At 44.4% G+C, this 13098-nt stretch overlaps 1 protein-coding gene across 2 annotated transcripts in view; it reads right to left on the reverse strand.

The window, feature by feature from the left end:
- Positions 1-13098, reverse strand: part of LOC146173936 (uncharacterized) — a 79325-nt gene that overhangs the window by 24465 nt on the left and 41762 nt on the right. Inside the window, exon 6 of one of the 2 annotated variants that reach the window (XM_084583737.1) lies at positions 12079-12137. In XM_084583737.1, the coding sequence (XP_084439863.1) occupies positions 12079-12137 (59 nt within the window). Of the gene's footprint in view, positions 1-12078; positions 12168-13098 lie in introns of both variants that reach the window. The other variant, XM_084583736.1, reaches the window with a different exon arrangement.

Below are 13098 nucleotides of genomic sequence, written 5' to 3' on the forward strand. Positions count from 1 at the left end.
ATCTTGCCACTTTCCAGCGAGAACAACGAAAAGATCAAGACTTGGTATCATTTTTTAAAAAAGCTCGTGCTGCGGCATCTGCGAACCCTTTCTGCATTCGCGATGGTTTGCTTTATCGAAAAAATTACTCGTCTGGCGGTGCACGCTTTCTGCTAGCCGTTCCGGCTAGCCTCTACTCCTCTGTTCTACACTCTATGCACGATGATGTTACAGCTGGGCACTTGGGGTGTGCCAGGACTCTTACGCGCATTAAGGAACGTTTCTAATGGCCAAATATGCGTCGAACGACTCAGCTTTACGTGAACTCCTGCGTGCAGTGCCAGCGGTTCAAGCTCCCCACGACTTCTCCGCCGGACTACTTACATCCGGTGACACCACCGACCACACCACATGAGCAAGTGGGTGTTGACCTCATAGGCCCGTTTCCCCGCTCGTCCAAAGGCAATCGCTGGGTCATCATGTGCGTTGATCATCTCACGCGTTACTGTGAAACTGCCGCCATCCCTTCAGCCACCGCCGTTGACGTCTCGTTCTTCTTCATGATGTCGTCCTCCGTCATGGGCCTCCTCGTGTAATTATCAGTGACCGAGGCCCCCAGTTTGCGGCAGATGTTGTGGAACAGCTTCTGAGCTATTGTACTTCCTAGTTTTGTCACTCTACGCCGTACCATCCCCAGACAAATGGCCTCATCGAACGTACAAACCGGACACTGACGAACATGCTTACGATGTATGTTGACTCGTGGCACAAGAACTGGGATGACGTGCTTCCTTTCATTAGTTACGCCTATAACACCTCAAAGTATGAGACAACTTCTTATAGTCCATTTTTCCTCCTCTACGCCCGTCCGCCTCGATGTTCTCTTGACACCATTTTGCCGTTCTCTCTCGACACCGAGCCGTCTGTTTCGAGCACCCTCTGCCGCGCTGAAGAGGCTCGTCGGGTCGCCCGATTACGCACTCTGGCCTCGCAGGACCGCTCTAAGCAATGCTACGATCGTCGGCATCAGGATGTCTCCTATCTTCCCGGTGACTTAGTGTGGCTCTAGACACCTCTCCGCAAGCGTGGTTTGTCCCAGAAGCTGTTGTCGCATTACACAGGCCCATGTATTGTGCTCAAACGCATCAATGAGTTGAATTACGTCGTGTCTCGCCAATGTTCCCATGGTCGCCCCTCTCGGGAAACACAGGTAGTTCATGTCGCAAGAATGAAGCGCTGCCACTCTCGCTCGGGACTCTGACTGACACCCAGGGGCTTCGTCTGCGAAGGGGGAAATGTCATTCATGCGCACAGAAGAGGGGAAGGAAGTGCAAAAAGAGGCTCTCCGGAATAGAGGTAAAAGATGAGGAAGCTCATCATATGTTGTTTAGCACATCAGGCTAAGGTGCAGAATCACTCTGTAAATAAATCTTAACATTATTTAAGAAAATGGGACGCGGCACAAGGTAAGGTTTGCGCCTTTCGTGTGGCGCTTAGAGAACATCCCCTGTTGATAGTTCGTATGTGGACACAAATGAGCCTCCACTGAATTATGAAGGGCTCTACTCACGAATGCTTATGTCCTTAGAATGAAGTCACATAAAAAACGCCTCTGTTGTCCAATAGTCACAATGTGCCGCTAACGAGTAATTTTCGCACGTTAACTACAAGCAACGAGGCCAGTGATAATGCGTTTTGAAGAAATTTGCCGTGAACAGCTAATTATGGACGCCTTGCCCGATACTGCCCAAAACAGCCTGTCGCCCTCATGGTACAAATATCAAACAGTCTTTGACCTCATTCTAACACGCTTCAACAAAATCCACACTCCCAAAGAGCGTATAGTAAAGAATTTCGCACAGTGAAAAATACCGAAATTGTTCAGTTTTAAACAAGCGGATCCAAAACTTTTAAGTTGGCTGCGCTGTAGTGAATGAGACCTTTAAATATTTAGGCTTCATCAGTGAGAATCACTTTTTAAAGCTGAATCTTATGCTATTCTGACAGCTGTATAAAAAATAATAAATGAATGCTTTCGGAACAGTGTCATTTAGATGGATTCGTAGAGTGTACTCATGGCTTTAAATTTCAGAAATGCTGCCATGCCTCTAGTTTGATGACATAAAACATAATGTAAAAAGAATCAGGGCATAAGGACATAACATGGTATTACACATAAAGATTTTATGAAGCTAATATAACATAAACACAAGGATAACTGACAGTGTATATGGAACAACTAAGAAAATAATGATTTTTGCTTGATAAAGCCTGTACTAGGAGAATGGAAAACGAGCATGCATCAATAACATTTCATGGAAGTGATAGTATGCCATCTTCGAATTGGACACACATCCTAAACACAACTTTCTACTGATGAAACATAACGCACTGACCTGTGAGGAATGCTGTGAGATACTCACTGTAAACCACATCCTAATTACAAGCTCAAAACGTGAGGCACTACACAGAAAACCATTTACTATATTTTACAATCTTACCATCCCATTCCATCCCACCTTACTTTTAGGAGAAAGAATAATTACAAAAGGCGCCAAATTTTTAGCATCGGTTTTTGGTTCATACAAGAAACAAGTTTAAGTTTCGAAACAAACTATAGGCTGTTAGCATTCTTTTTCACTTTCGCAACCAAAACATATTTTAACGTTACTCTTGGCGCATGACAACCTTAGTTACTCATGCTATAATAACCAACACAGCACTTTTTTTTAGGGAATGTTTAAATAAACTCTTATTTTAGGTGCCTTCAAAAGTTGGCTCCTTTGTTCCTGGTATGGTTTGTTTACAGCCATTCAGTACTCGCGATTGAGCCGGGTGAAAGTTTAATTTTCAAGGTTTTGACTCCAACCTTCAGCCACTGCTGTTTGGCTCGATTAGGTTCGGAATTTCAAAGCGTACACTGCCACAATGGGCCTGATTTCGTTGTCGCGGGTTAGGACGATACTCTGTCTGTAACCGTGGCATGGTGTATATGTATGACATCTCTATCTAACAAATACTGCATATAGAAGGATGTAAAGGCAATGAACTGATGTTCTTTGTTCTTTTCTTTAGTATTTTGGTCTATTTTTTACAGTAGTACTTCATAAATATGTAGGTGGAACATTCCATGTTTATATATCTCACCTTTTAGATCATTTGGCACTTACAGAGTACCGCGAAATAGCGCTGTTCCGCCTGCATTTATGAACGAGGCTAGAACGCCAAATTAAAGCCTATTGGACCAATGTCTACCTCTTTCACGCTATCAATGGGCGAAATCGTTTTGCGTGCGACGCTGCTGCCATGCATGTACAGAAGATACCCTTACTCGATCAAAAGAATTTGTTACACGTGACAGAGGTGCGCCCTTCGTTATTGTGAAATTGAATTTAACCTAATAGGTAAACGCCGCTTTAAAATCGTCTCACAATTATCGCACATTGACGCATTTTGCAGTGACATCTGCTCCGTATGCCAGCCATAAGTGCTTTTAATATTTGGGAGTGAAAATATAACCCCTATCAGCTTCCGTTGCATGCCGTAACTACTATGGTTTTTGGAGACTGAAAATCTACCCCAAATAGTCTCCTGCGGGATACCACATGCGCTCTGTTTCTTTTGGGCAAATTTGTCCTAAATCTTTTATTATAAGTCGACCCTCTTTTAGGAAGAATACTAGAGGGCAAGGCATTTACTCCTGTTTGGGTGCATTACTGATTAGTGTGCAGGAATCGCCGAGGCAATAGGTACTTATGCGTTATGAAAATGTGAATAATTTTGATTGAATTACCACGTTCGCTAGGTGTTTTTCAGAAAGTAAAAGCCCAAGACTAAGTCACGGGAACACTGCTGAAGAAGAACAAAGGCGGCGGAACGAAGAGCTCATCGTTTTTGTACAAACGGCGCAACTGGTGACGGTGCAGTCAAGAGATAATCTGAAGTAGGCGGGTAATCCAAGCAGGTTTCCTCTTTGTCAGCTCTTCGGTTAGCGGTTCACTGATGAAAAAGTAGCTGCGCTTGTCTCTCTCGAGGAAGTAGACTTCCACCCCTCGATAGTGACCTGGTTGTAGTCGGCATCCAGTACGGGCATACGTTGAGGTCATGAAGCTGGCTGGCTGCTGGCCAACCTGGTGGCCGAACATAAGCAGTCAAATTCTGGAGCGACCGTTGCCAAAAAGCTCGGTGTTCAGTCGCTGTAACAGGCTCGGGCCACGGCCGCTGTCCAACTTAAGCCCAACGTAGTAAGAGGTCGACCATGGGCAGCCCAATGGGTGAGCAACTGTGGCCGATTTGGTCCGAATTCAGTTGGGAACCCGAGCTTCGGCCTTGGGCGACGCAGTGGTCAGCCCAACTTGGTACGTGGCCAACAATGGGCCGTCATTCATCCGAGCATCCTTGGCAGGCCAAATGGGTTGCTTATCAGCAGCCAACGACCGGCCATTTTTCAGCCGTCAGCGAATGCTTCCTGGGAATGTACACGCTGTGGGAAACCAAGGCACTCATTATGGGGAAGCCACTTCCACTATATACGGATGTGCATCAGCGAATGTGGTGCCAGGATTATGCCTAGACACTCGCCAAAACTACGAGCTCGCTCGAATGAAGTGAACGTGTTGTGCGAACGGCTGCTTCGCTTCCTGCAGACAGCATGACTATATTTTGCTATATCACTGCGAAAAGCAATCCGAAGCGAGAATCAGGATCAATACTATCCTTCATCGACAAAAACCGCAGTCCGATCAAAGTGCATGGCCATCATAGACTTTCAAATCAATTCTTGTATTTTTTTCTGAAAATACTACATTCATTTGGGCATGTGAGAATGTTTTTTAACAAACACGTATTGTAAAAGATAGGAACTGATGAATGCCTGCTATGCGAACACTGTCAGCATAATACCGTCCATTGGGTCCCCGTAGACAGTGGTATCCACGTAAACGAGAAGGCTCATAGACTAGGATCCAAGCATACTCTTTCTTCTTCCTTTGCTACCATGCCCGAGTTTTCAGGTGCACCACTATATGCACCTATATGCACCAACTTCATACCAGCGATTTTTACCGAAAGTCTTCATGCGAATAGAATTTGAGCTGCTGTCCATCCTTGTTAAAATGTTTTCTTCGGGCGGCTCGACGCCACCTGTATTCGTTTCCTGCTATAGATGCAGCTGCCATGCAGATCGGAGCCGCCTACTATAGGAATGCCCTGTTAGTATAGCCCCACAACTTCAAGCACAGACCATCCTTTAGGATTATTTTTAGGCCTTCTTTCTACATGTGAGTTAGCCCGGCACATAATTTCAAGGTCGCGCATTTATCTCTGACGGGCAGTCGTGTTTCTGAAAGACTCCTGGGAACCGCTGGTCGACGACCGGATCCGCAATGTACACTACAGGCTCGCTACCTTCAATTAGCGGCCTCCAGGAAGGTCTAGATTATTAATGTCAGCCTTCCATACCCCTTTTCACTTTTAATATCCCCTTCCCTTGCAGCGTAGAGCATTCGGCGCATTTTGGTTTCAATCAGTCAATCACGGAATAAGGACTGCGCTAGAGCCCTATGTTTTGTGCGGGCTGGGTTATCACCTAAATGAGCTTACAATGTCTGGTATGGGAGCGAAGTCCTTCACAGAGCAAAAGTTTCGAAAGATGATGAGAGGCAGGAAGAATTATGATATAAGAAATTTAGATCATGCCGAAACTTACGAAGGTTCCTTGACGTTCTCATAGGTGCCTGCGGTCATACAGGCAGCAAGTACGAGATCCGATTTTGTGCCAAGCGAGATGATTCTGTATATTCGGTGAAGTCCAAAAAAAAGAAACTAGTTTTCAAGCTGGGCTTGCTGTGTACTGTTCCCTCCACGCCTGTAGCCGCGGCAGACACGGTGCATGTTCTTTTTGATAGGGAGCATTTTGATTTCTACGCATCTTATTCCTAACCAAAAGTTATCAGTTCAACACTAATTCATAGCCAATCGTCAATTTCTTCAAATGCCTCTTCCAGTAGCCTTAAAGGTCAGGCTACTAATCAAATGTTGCGTTATGAATTATTGCTGTGGTATGAATTCTTACTGCAAGACACGTTTCCGAAGCTGTCTTGCGCGGCAGCGCAGAGGTGCTTTGTAAACTGACATATTGAGGCTCTCATTGTTCGAGCTGAGTTTTAGTCGGCTGACAGCGAAGTTTGGCGGCTACAATAAACGTGTGAACATAACGCATTGTCAAAATCCATGTACACCGAGTAATCATTCATTACTCAATAATTCATGCTTACTGTTTGGGGTATGTTGGGGTGCAAATATTGAGGTCTGAATGTTCCGACCAGTACCTTGAATAGGAGACTCAGCGAAGTAATAGTTGGGACTTCACTTGTAGGATAACCATTGCTATAAAACGTGATTATTTATGCCTTCCGAGATCGCTTCTAGCTAACAGTTACGACTTTTGCTGGGAGCGTGAAATCACGACCTGTCTATAAATTTCGCACGGTCTTTAATGCTTGCTGTACTGTTTCATCAATGTCCGTGCCTTCTTCGTTGCTAGCCGCAGGGGTAATGCTGCAGGCATGTGATGTGTCGTTGAAGTTTGGGAAAGGATAATCCCACGAGAAGTTCTAATAATGAAAGTTTAAACGTAAAAGATAACACAAAACTCTCTGGAGTTCCGGAGGAATCTCTAGAGAAGTTGACAGATTTGGCAGGACGGAGGCAGTGTATCACATGGTGATGCATCAGAAAGACTCAGATGTCATTTTAATTGATTCTGTGCTGGGTTTTAGCCTAACGAGTTTATTTGGAATGGAATTTTCATCTTTTCAAACAGCGAGTGCAAAAATTGTTTTAGTGTCTGCCTCTGTCGACAATTGTAAAAAAGTCCGTGATAGCTGGAGCATCCTGTCCTCAGCGGATAAACATGTTTGGAATCCCGGTACTCTGCTTGAAAATATGTTTTGTCCCCCGTTTCTGGTGTATCCAATTATAAACCATGTCTATCACCATGAATGTCCAGGGGGCATTTGTCAGATTTCCAAGTCCAGCCTTTTTTTGGGCTTGGCGATCAAGATAGCCTCGGCAGATGCATGCGGAGAATCTACTCCCTTTTTTCATTCCGTTTTTATTATTTTTGTCATGAGCGCAATATAAAATATGATTTCGATTCCTGGCGGTGTGTTTGGCACCTGGTCCTCCCTCCGGGGAGAATTTTGTGAATATTTTGGTTAGGCTTATATTTAGTTCTGCTACAGAAATAGTCAAATTCAGACACTATTTTACTGAACCTGTTGTTAAGCTGTAGGAGAAAGATGGGGTACGTAGTGTTCTGTCTATCACAAAGTTCCTGCGTGATTTCCTTGTATTGCCTTGAAACCTAGTCTAGGATATTACTTAGATTGTATTATTGTGCTGAACGAGACCAATGAGAACGAAAACGACACATTACGTAACAGTTCGTACGAGCGAGCAAATCCAAGATGCTCTCGCATGGCGTTAGTCACTTCACCCTACTACTGTTCTGTGTGCTTCAAGTAATGACATATTTCTTCATGTATCTTTGTAACCGGAAACCGCTTTTTTCGGCTAAGATATTTGTTTGATATTTTAGGCTTGCCAAAAATGAGGCAGACTACTATCTGTTTCGGTATGTCTTGCTTCTTCTGGTGATGCTTGATGGCTGTGTGAGATGTTTTTTGATGGAAGTTTGCCCCCGCGTTAAGGTATTCTACTTGACTAAAAGGGCATACTCTTGATGTAAATAGCGAAAATTCTTCCAGCCTGTAGCAAATATACGTCGGCATTTCAAAAGAGGCACGGCTGCGCCAGGAGACGTAGCGATTATACATTTCTCGCTGGAGAAAATTTGATCACCACAGAACCACGAGGGGCTCGTAGCAACGTTTTGTAGACCATAGGGATGTTTATATACTCTTTATAGGGCTTATGCTTCAATGGATTTCAATATTTGCCCATCTTTTCATCCCAAGTATCCCAACGGATCCATGTGGTACAATATGAAGTATTTTTCAAGGGTGGGAGCTCCATAACTTTGAACGCGGAGCCAAATTAGGTGTGCATTTAGATACGGATGCCCAAACGACGAAAACTGGTGGTATGCTTGACAGCACGTTTAATTACCGTCTTAATACGATTGTACTGTCTTCTTGGGGCTTGATAAAAGTATCAAACACAACGACTTCTAATTTTGTGAGAAATTGAAACAGCTCTGCACCCTCACGAAGAAACGAATAGCCATGCGTGTGCTATCATGCATGGCCACCTATACCAAGGCTTGAAGACTGCTTGGAGAAACCCGTCAGTACGTTACAGGTAGATTACCACGGCAATCACCAATCTGCATGGGACAGGTTGTTATCCATGTCGCTTGGTCTTAAATATTATCTTGCAGCCTACAAATTATCTGTAATAAATGTTTGCGATATAATACCGTAAGAATTTAACGCGTTTCTTTAGCATGTTAGACGCAAAGCGGATTTGCAAGAATTAGGATCCACAACAGAATACCAAAGCGGGGGCTATCAAACGACACCACGACACACAATCGAAAACATTGCTTAGCACTCCCAATTTTGTCTCTTTTCTTGTATACAAGTCGGACAATCAGCAACTTTTTATATGCTTCGTGGCAGAATAATCTTTCTTTGTGTAGTGAACCGCTGCCTTGGAATATTTGCGGCGCTGGACATTTATCATAGTCTACCAATGTCACACCTATTAGACATAAATTGATAAACGCTGTGAAGTGCAAAAAGCTGGTCTTGGGGTTATAAACCCTTAGAGGAAAAAGTAAACTGTATGCGTACGGCATGCTTAAAAAGGATGGGGACAATTCTTGACACTGGTAAGCGAGCAGGTATTGAGAAATCACTACACAACATGACATGCCAAATTTGATTGAAATTCCTTCCACAACTATATCTTTTGGCCCGGTCATCGGACAAATCGGATCTATAGAATGTCTGGTCAGGCCTGCTGCACAGATGTTATACACTGAAATTATTATCGCATTGCAAAAACACTTTCTGAAACAGGTTCAGAAACCCTCTGTTCTTTCCTCGACTAAGTACAGCCTGCATCTATAGCTGACACAGTCGTTAAACAAAATAAACAAAAAGGAAGGGAGGAGATTTATTTTCAATTCGTTTCGTTAACTTCCACTCGTATGACGTACTAAAAAACACTTTGTGCGAAATGAGCCGTTTCAGCGGAAACATCATCTACTTTTTCCCTCTCACCACACCCTCTCCCACCAGATGTCGAAACCCGGAGAGGCCGAGTAGCCTAACAGAGGCGCCACAACCCTATAGTGACAGTAAAGCAGAGCCCCGTGTAGTGTTCGAGGCGTGACCCAGGAGATCGTCTAAACGGCTTTGGCCGGTGGACCGAAAATGCATGGCGCCTCCATCGAACACATCCAGCCATACTTTTCTTTTCAACCGCCCTCGGATGGAGTGACGTGTAAGGTCTTGCGTCCCCTTTTATCTTCTTATTGGTAGGCTGCTTAACCATCGTCGCTTCCGGTGTCTGAAGGGTATTTTTCTTCCTCCAGCGTTGGCAGTGTTGTTGGAGCCGGACGAACACGAAACGTTTTTTCCTTCTTGCTTTTTTTCGGCATGGATTCTGTAAGTTCGGCCTGAGTGCCTTGTTATTGGATTATATGTTTTTAACTGTTTGGTTTGGTGGAAAGTTTCCGCTTCACCCTTTCGCAGTTTTCTTGTTTTTGTTTGCGCTTCAGCAGCGGGTTTTTAATTTTTTGGTGATCATGCGGATTGCGCGGACCTTCCACCTTTTCGGGGCATAGGCAATGGTCTTCAAGGATAGCCCGACAAGCACTAGCATAGCTTTTGCATTCTCTCAGGCAACATATATCTAGATATCAGTTGTATCCTGGACTACAGTCAATTTCATAAAGTGCACATGGGCATTGTTTTGTCCGGCCTCTGCCCTGCCGATCGTGAAGGGGCGACTTAATAGTTCATAGAATGTCCCTTTTCCATCTCACTCTCCCGCATCAATATGCATCTGCTTCCCATGTCAAGGTATGCCTTAATCGAATGCTCGTTAAAAATGACACTCTTGAAATACTTTTCATTTGACACCATGCTGCTCACTGTGTTGTTTCCTTGAGCAATGATTGCTGTTTTCATCTGGTCTTCATTTGTCGAGCTTTTACTCGCGAAGCAATCTTTCGTCTCGTGGAATGATTTTCCACAGTTTGTGCATCGCTGATTACGTTGACATTTTGGTGATGCTACCGAAACATGCCCGATGAAGTGCGATTGAAACAAAGTGACTATCGTTTTTTGTTGTATTTCCGTCGGGGTGACTTTGCCAATTCATTGTCGCCTCCATGGCGAGGTGTACCTTCAGCAGATACTGGTATGTAGTCGTCATCACTGACGCGGAGTGAACGTCGACCGTCCAGTGGCTGATACAGCGTCTTGGGTTTGGTCTAATTAATATCGCCCTTTCGATCATAAAGCTGCCACATGCGCTGGAGTAACGCAGCTGAGCTTCCGCTGTCTCGAACACTGAGGGACCGCACCACATGTTATCGTCGAGTCCAGTGATGATGTATTCGATACAAGCTCCTTCGCTAATGTTGCAGCGCCTTGCAGTGGCCAGCTTGTCGTAGATGGTAAACTGGATGCCGAAAGAAATTCCCCATTAATTTCAGTTTTCCAGTTCATTGAACATCTGTGAGACCATGATACCATGTTTTAGTGACGCTATGGAGCATCGTAAGGGCGAAGCAGGTAGTGTGCAGATCGCTCCAACTGTTGACTGCTACTAGATTATCCACTTTTTAGAGCCAGGTCTCCGCAGTTGGCTGATCGTGTAAAGGTGGGTCGACTATTGGCACCATTTGCGCGCAGGCCATGTCCTGTCGCCCATCAGCAATGCCCGATGCACCCCCGACGAGTGGTCGATTGCATTTGATTGGTTGCTACCTGCAATGTTTCTCCCACCGCCATCTGGACTACAGCCTGCATCATCGCTAGGAAGTGGAAGGCACCGGGCGATTTTTGGGCTTCTCCATGTCGTGGCTATTTGTCGTTATTCTTTCATCGAACCCAGTTCTCTGCTGGGCTGCGTGTCGTCTTCGTTTTGTATGCAGTCGCCGCTTATCGAGTTAACCGGCTGTGGCACCATCTCGCCCTCAGGTCCGCCATTCGTTGTCCTTGCATGCAACATCATAGATGCTTTCGTTTTCGAATATCTTTAGAGGTACCCGTTGAAGACTTTAGTGGTTTGTATCTGATTTCGTGAAAATTTACTGTAGCCCGCACAGTTACAAAAAACAAGGGACGAGGTTTTGCACCTTCGTATCGCTAACAATGGATCGAACGGAATACAAAAACACTCTGCTCCAAAATGTTCGTTTCGGCGGCGGCATAGTCCACTGTATCATTCTCACAACACCCTTTGCCACTAGATGTCTAAGACCGGAGCGGTCGAGTAACGTGAAAGCGGCTCCGCAACCGTAAGAACGTAGCAGGTGTCCCTGTAGACTTCAAGGCCGACCCTAGAAAGTGTCTTAGCGGATTTTGTCTATAGGCCCAAAATGAGTGGCGTCTGCTTAAAATACATGTAAATATAGAATTTCATTTAGGCAGTAAGAGGCTGTTAAACATGATTGAAGGCGCGAAAATAATGAAGAGAAATAGAAACTATTTACTATCGTGACATTTGGGGTCACCCGTACGCTTTTTCCTGTTTCCATTTTCAGCATCTGCAGCATTGGAGCTGTATTCCATGGAGCGATTTAGGATGACGTTCTGAACTAGTATATTTCTGACATGCAATTTTTTACCATGCTCATCAAAATCATCAGGTGATAACTTAGTATCACTGCCAATGTTTCCGGCAAAGTGGAGCTGTCTTGGGCATCTCGACGAAAACAACTATATTTTTGCCGCTGGTCCAGCTTTTTCAAACTGAAGTAATCGAAATGCGATTTTTAGAATTTAAGTAGACAAGCACAGCTTCATATTCTGCATCACGTTCGTGAAAACATAACTATTTATATTGCATAAAATATGTAGAGATTTGAATTTAAGGCTTTACAATTGCAGCCATACTTACTCTGCTGGTGGGCTTCCATATGTCCTAATTGTGTAGACAAGAGTGGTGTGTTCAGGAAGCTGTAAGTTCCAAAAAACGGCATCTCCAAACTAGCGAGTAGAAACAAATTTAAAAATTAATCAACAACAGCACACCTTTCATTCCTATCAGCCCTCTCGCGTGCACTCCGGAACGAGTTAATTGTTAGAATTTAGTGAAAGTTCTATGTTTTGCCAGGGAGAGCATTTTGCACGTTTCCAAGACAGCACGCAAGCAGAACATTATCACGGCCAAATAATGGGTACCTCTTGGCAAATCCCAGCCCTACATAAGACATGCGCCTGCACTCTTTCCCCAGTATTGGTTATACCATTCCACGAAAGTATCAATGATGGCCCTGCTACTCCTATGAGCTACCAATATTGGCAATGCCAATTCATGACCCATCCAACGATAGTCCTAGTTATACTTTGTTTTCCCATATATGGCAGTGCCACTTCATTACAATACCTAAGAAGGCCGTTGTTTTTCACTGTTTCCGCCTACTGGCAGTTCCACTTCATTACACTTCCAACAAAGGGACTGGCTGCGCACTATTCACCCTATAGTGGCAATGCTATGCCTTGAGAAAGCCCTCGAAGACCGTAGCTAATCAAGGTTCCCCAGTATCGGCTACGACATTTCTACAGGTGGCAATATTGGAACATGACTTGACACTGACACTTCAACATTCTCTTCACATACGGCTGAAGAGAATATGCCTAATCCGTGATAAGTTTGATATGAAGATTATGTCGACGCGAATGTAGCTGACGACGCGTAAGAGATTGTTGATGTCCGTATTATGTAGAGTGGGTGGAACAGCGCGAAAAGACGAAACACACAAGAAGAGACGCACAACAGACGCTTGCGTGTTCCGTCTTTTGGCGCTGTTCTACCCAGTATGCAATTGTACCAACTCGCCCAACTGTCCATCCTACTTCAATTTAGGTATATATATGCGAATGAATACGTATATACCAAAAACTAAACCCATAAGAC

The sequence above is a fragment of the Amblyomma maculatum genome, chromosome 11 (genome assembly GCF_055883805.1).
Source record: "Amblyomma maculatum isolate TAMU_Amacu chromosome 11, ASM5588380v1, whole genome shotgun sequence".
NCBI classification, from domain to species: domain Eukaryota; kingdom Metazoa; phylum Arthropoda; class Arachnida; order Ixodida; family Ixodidae; genus Amblyomma; species Amblyomma maculatum.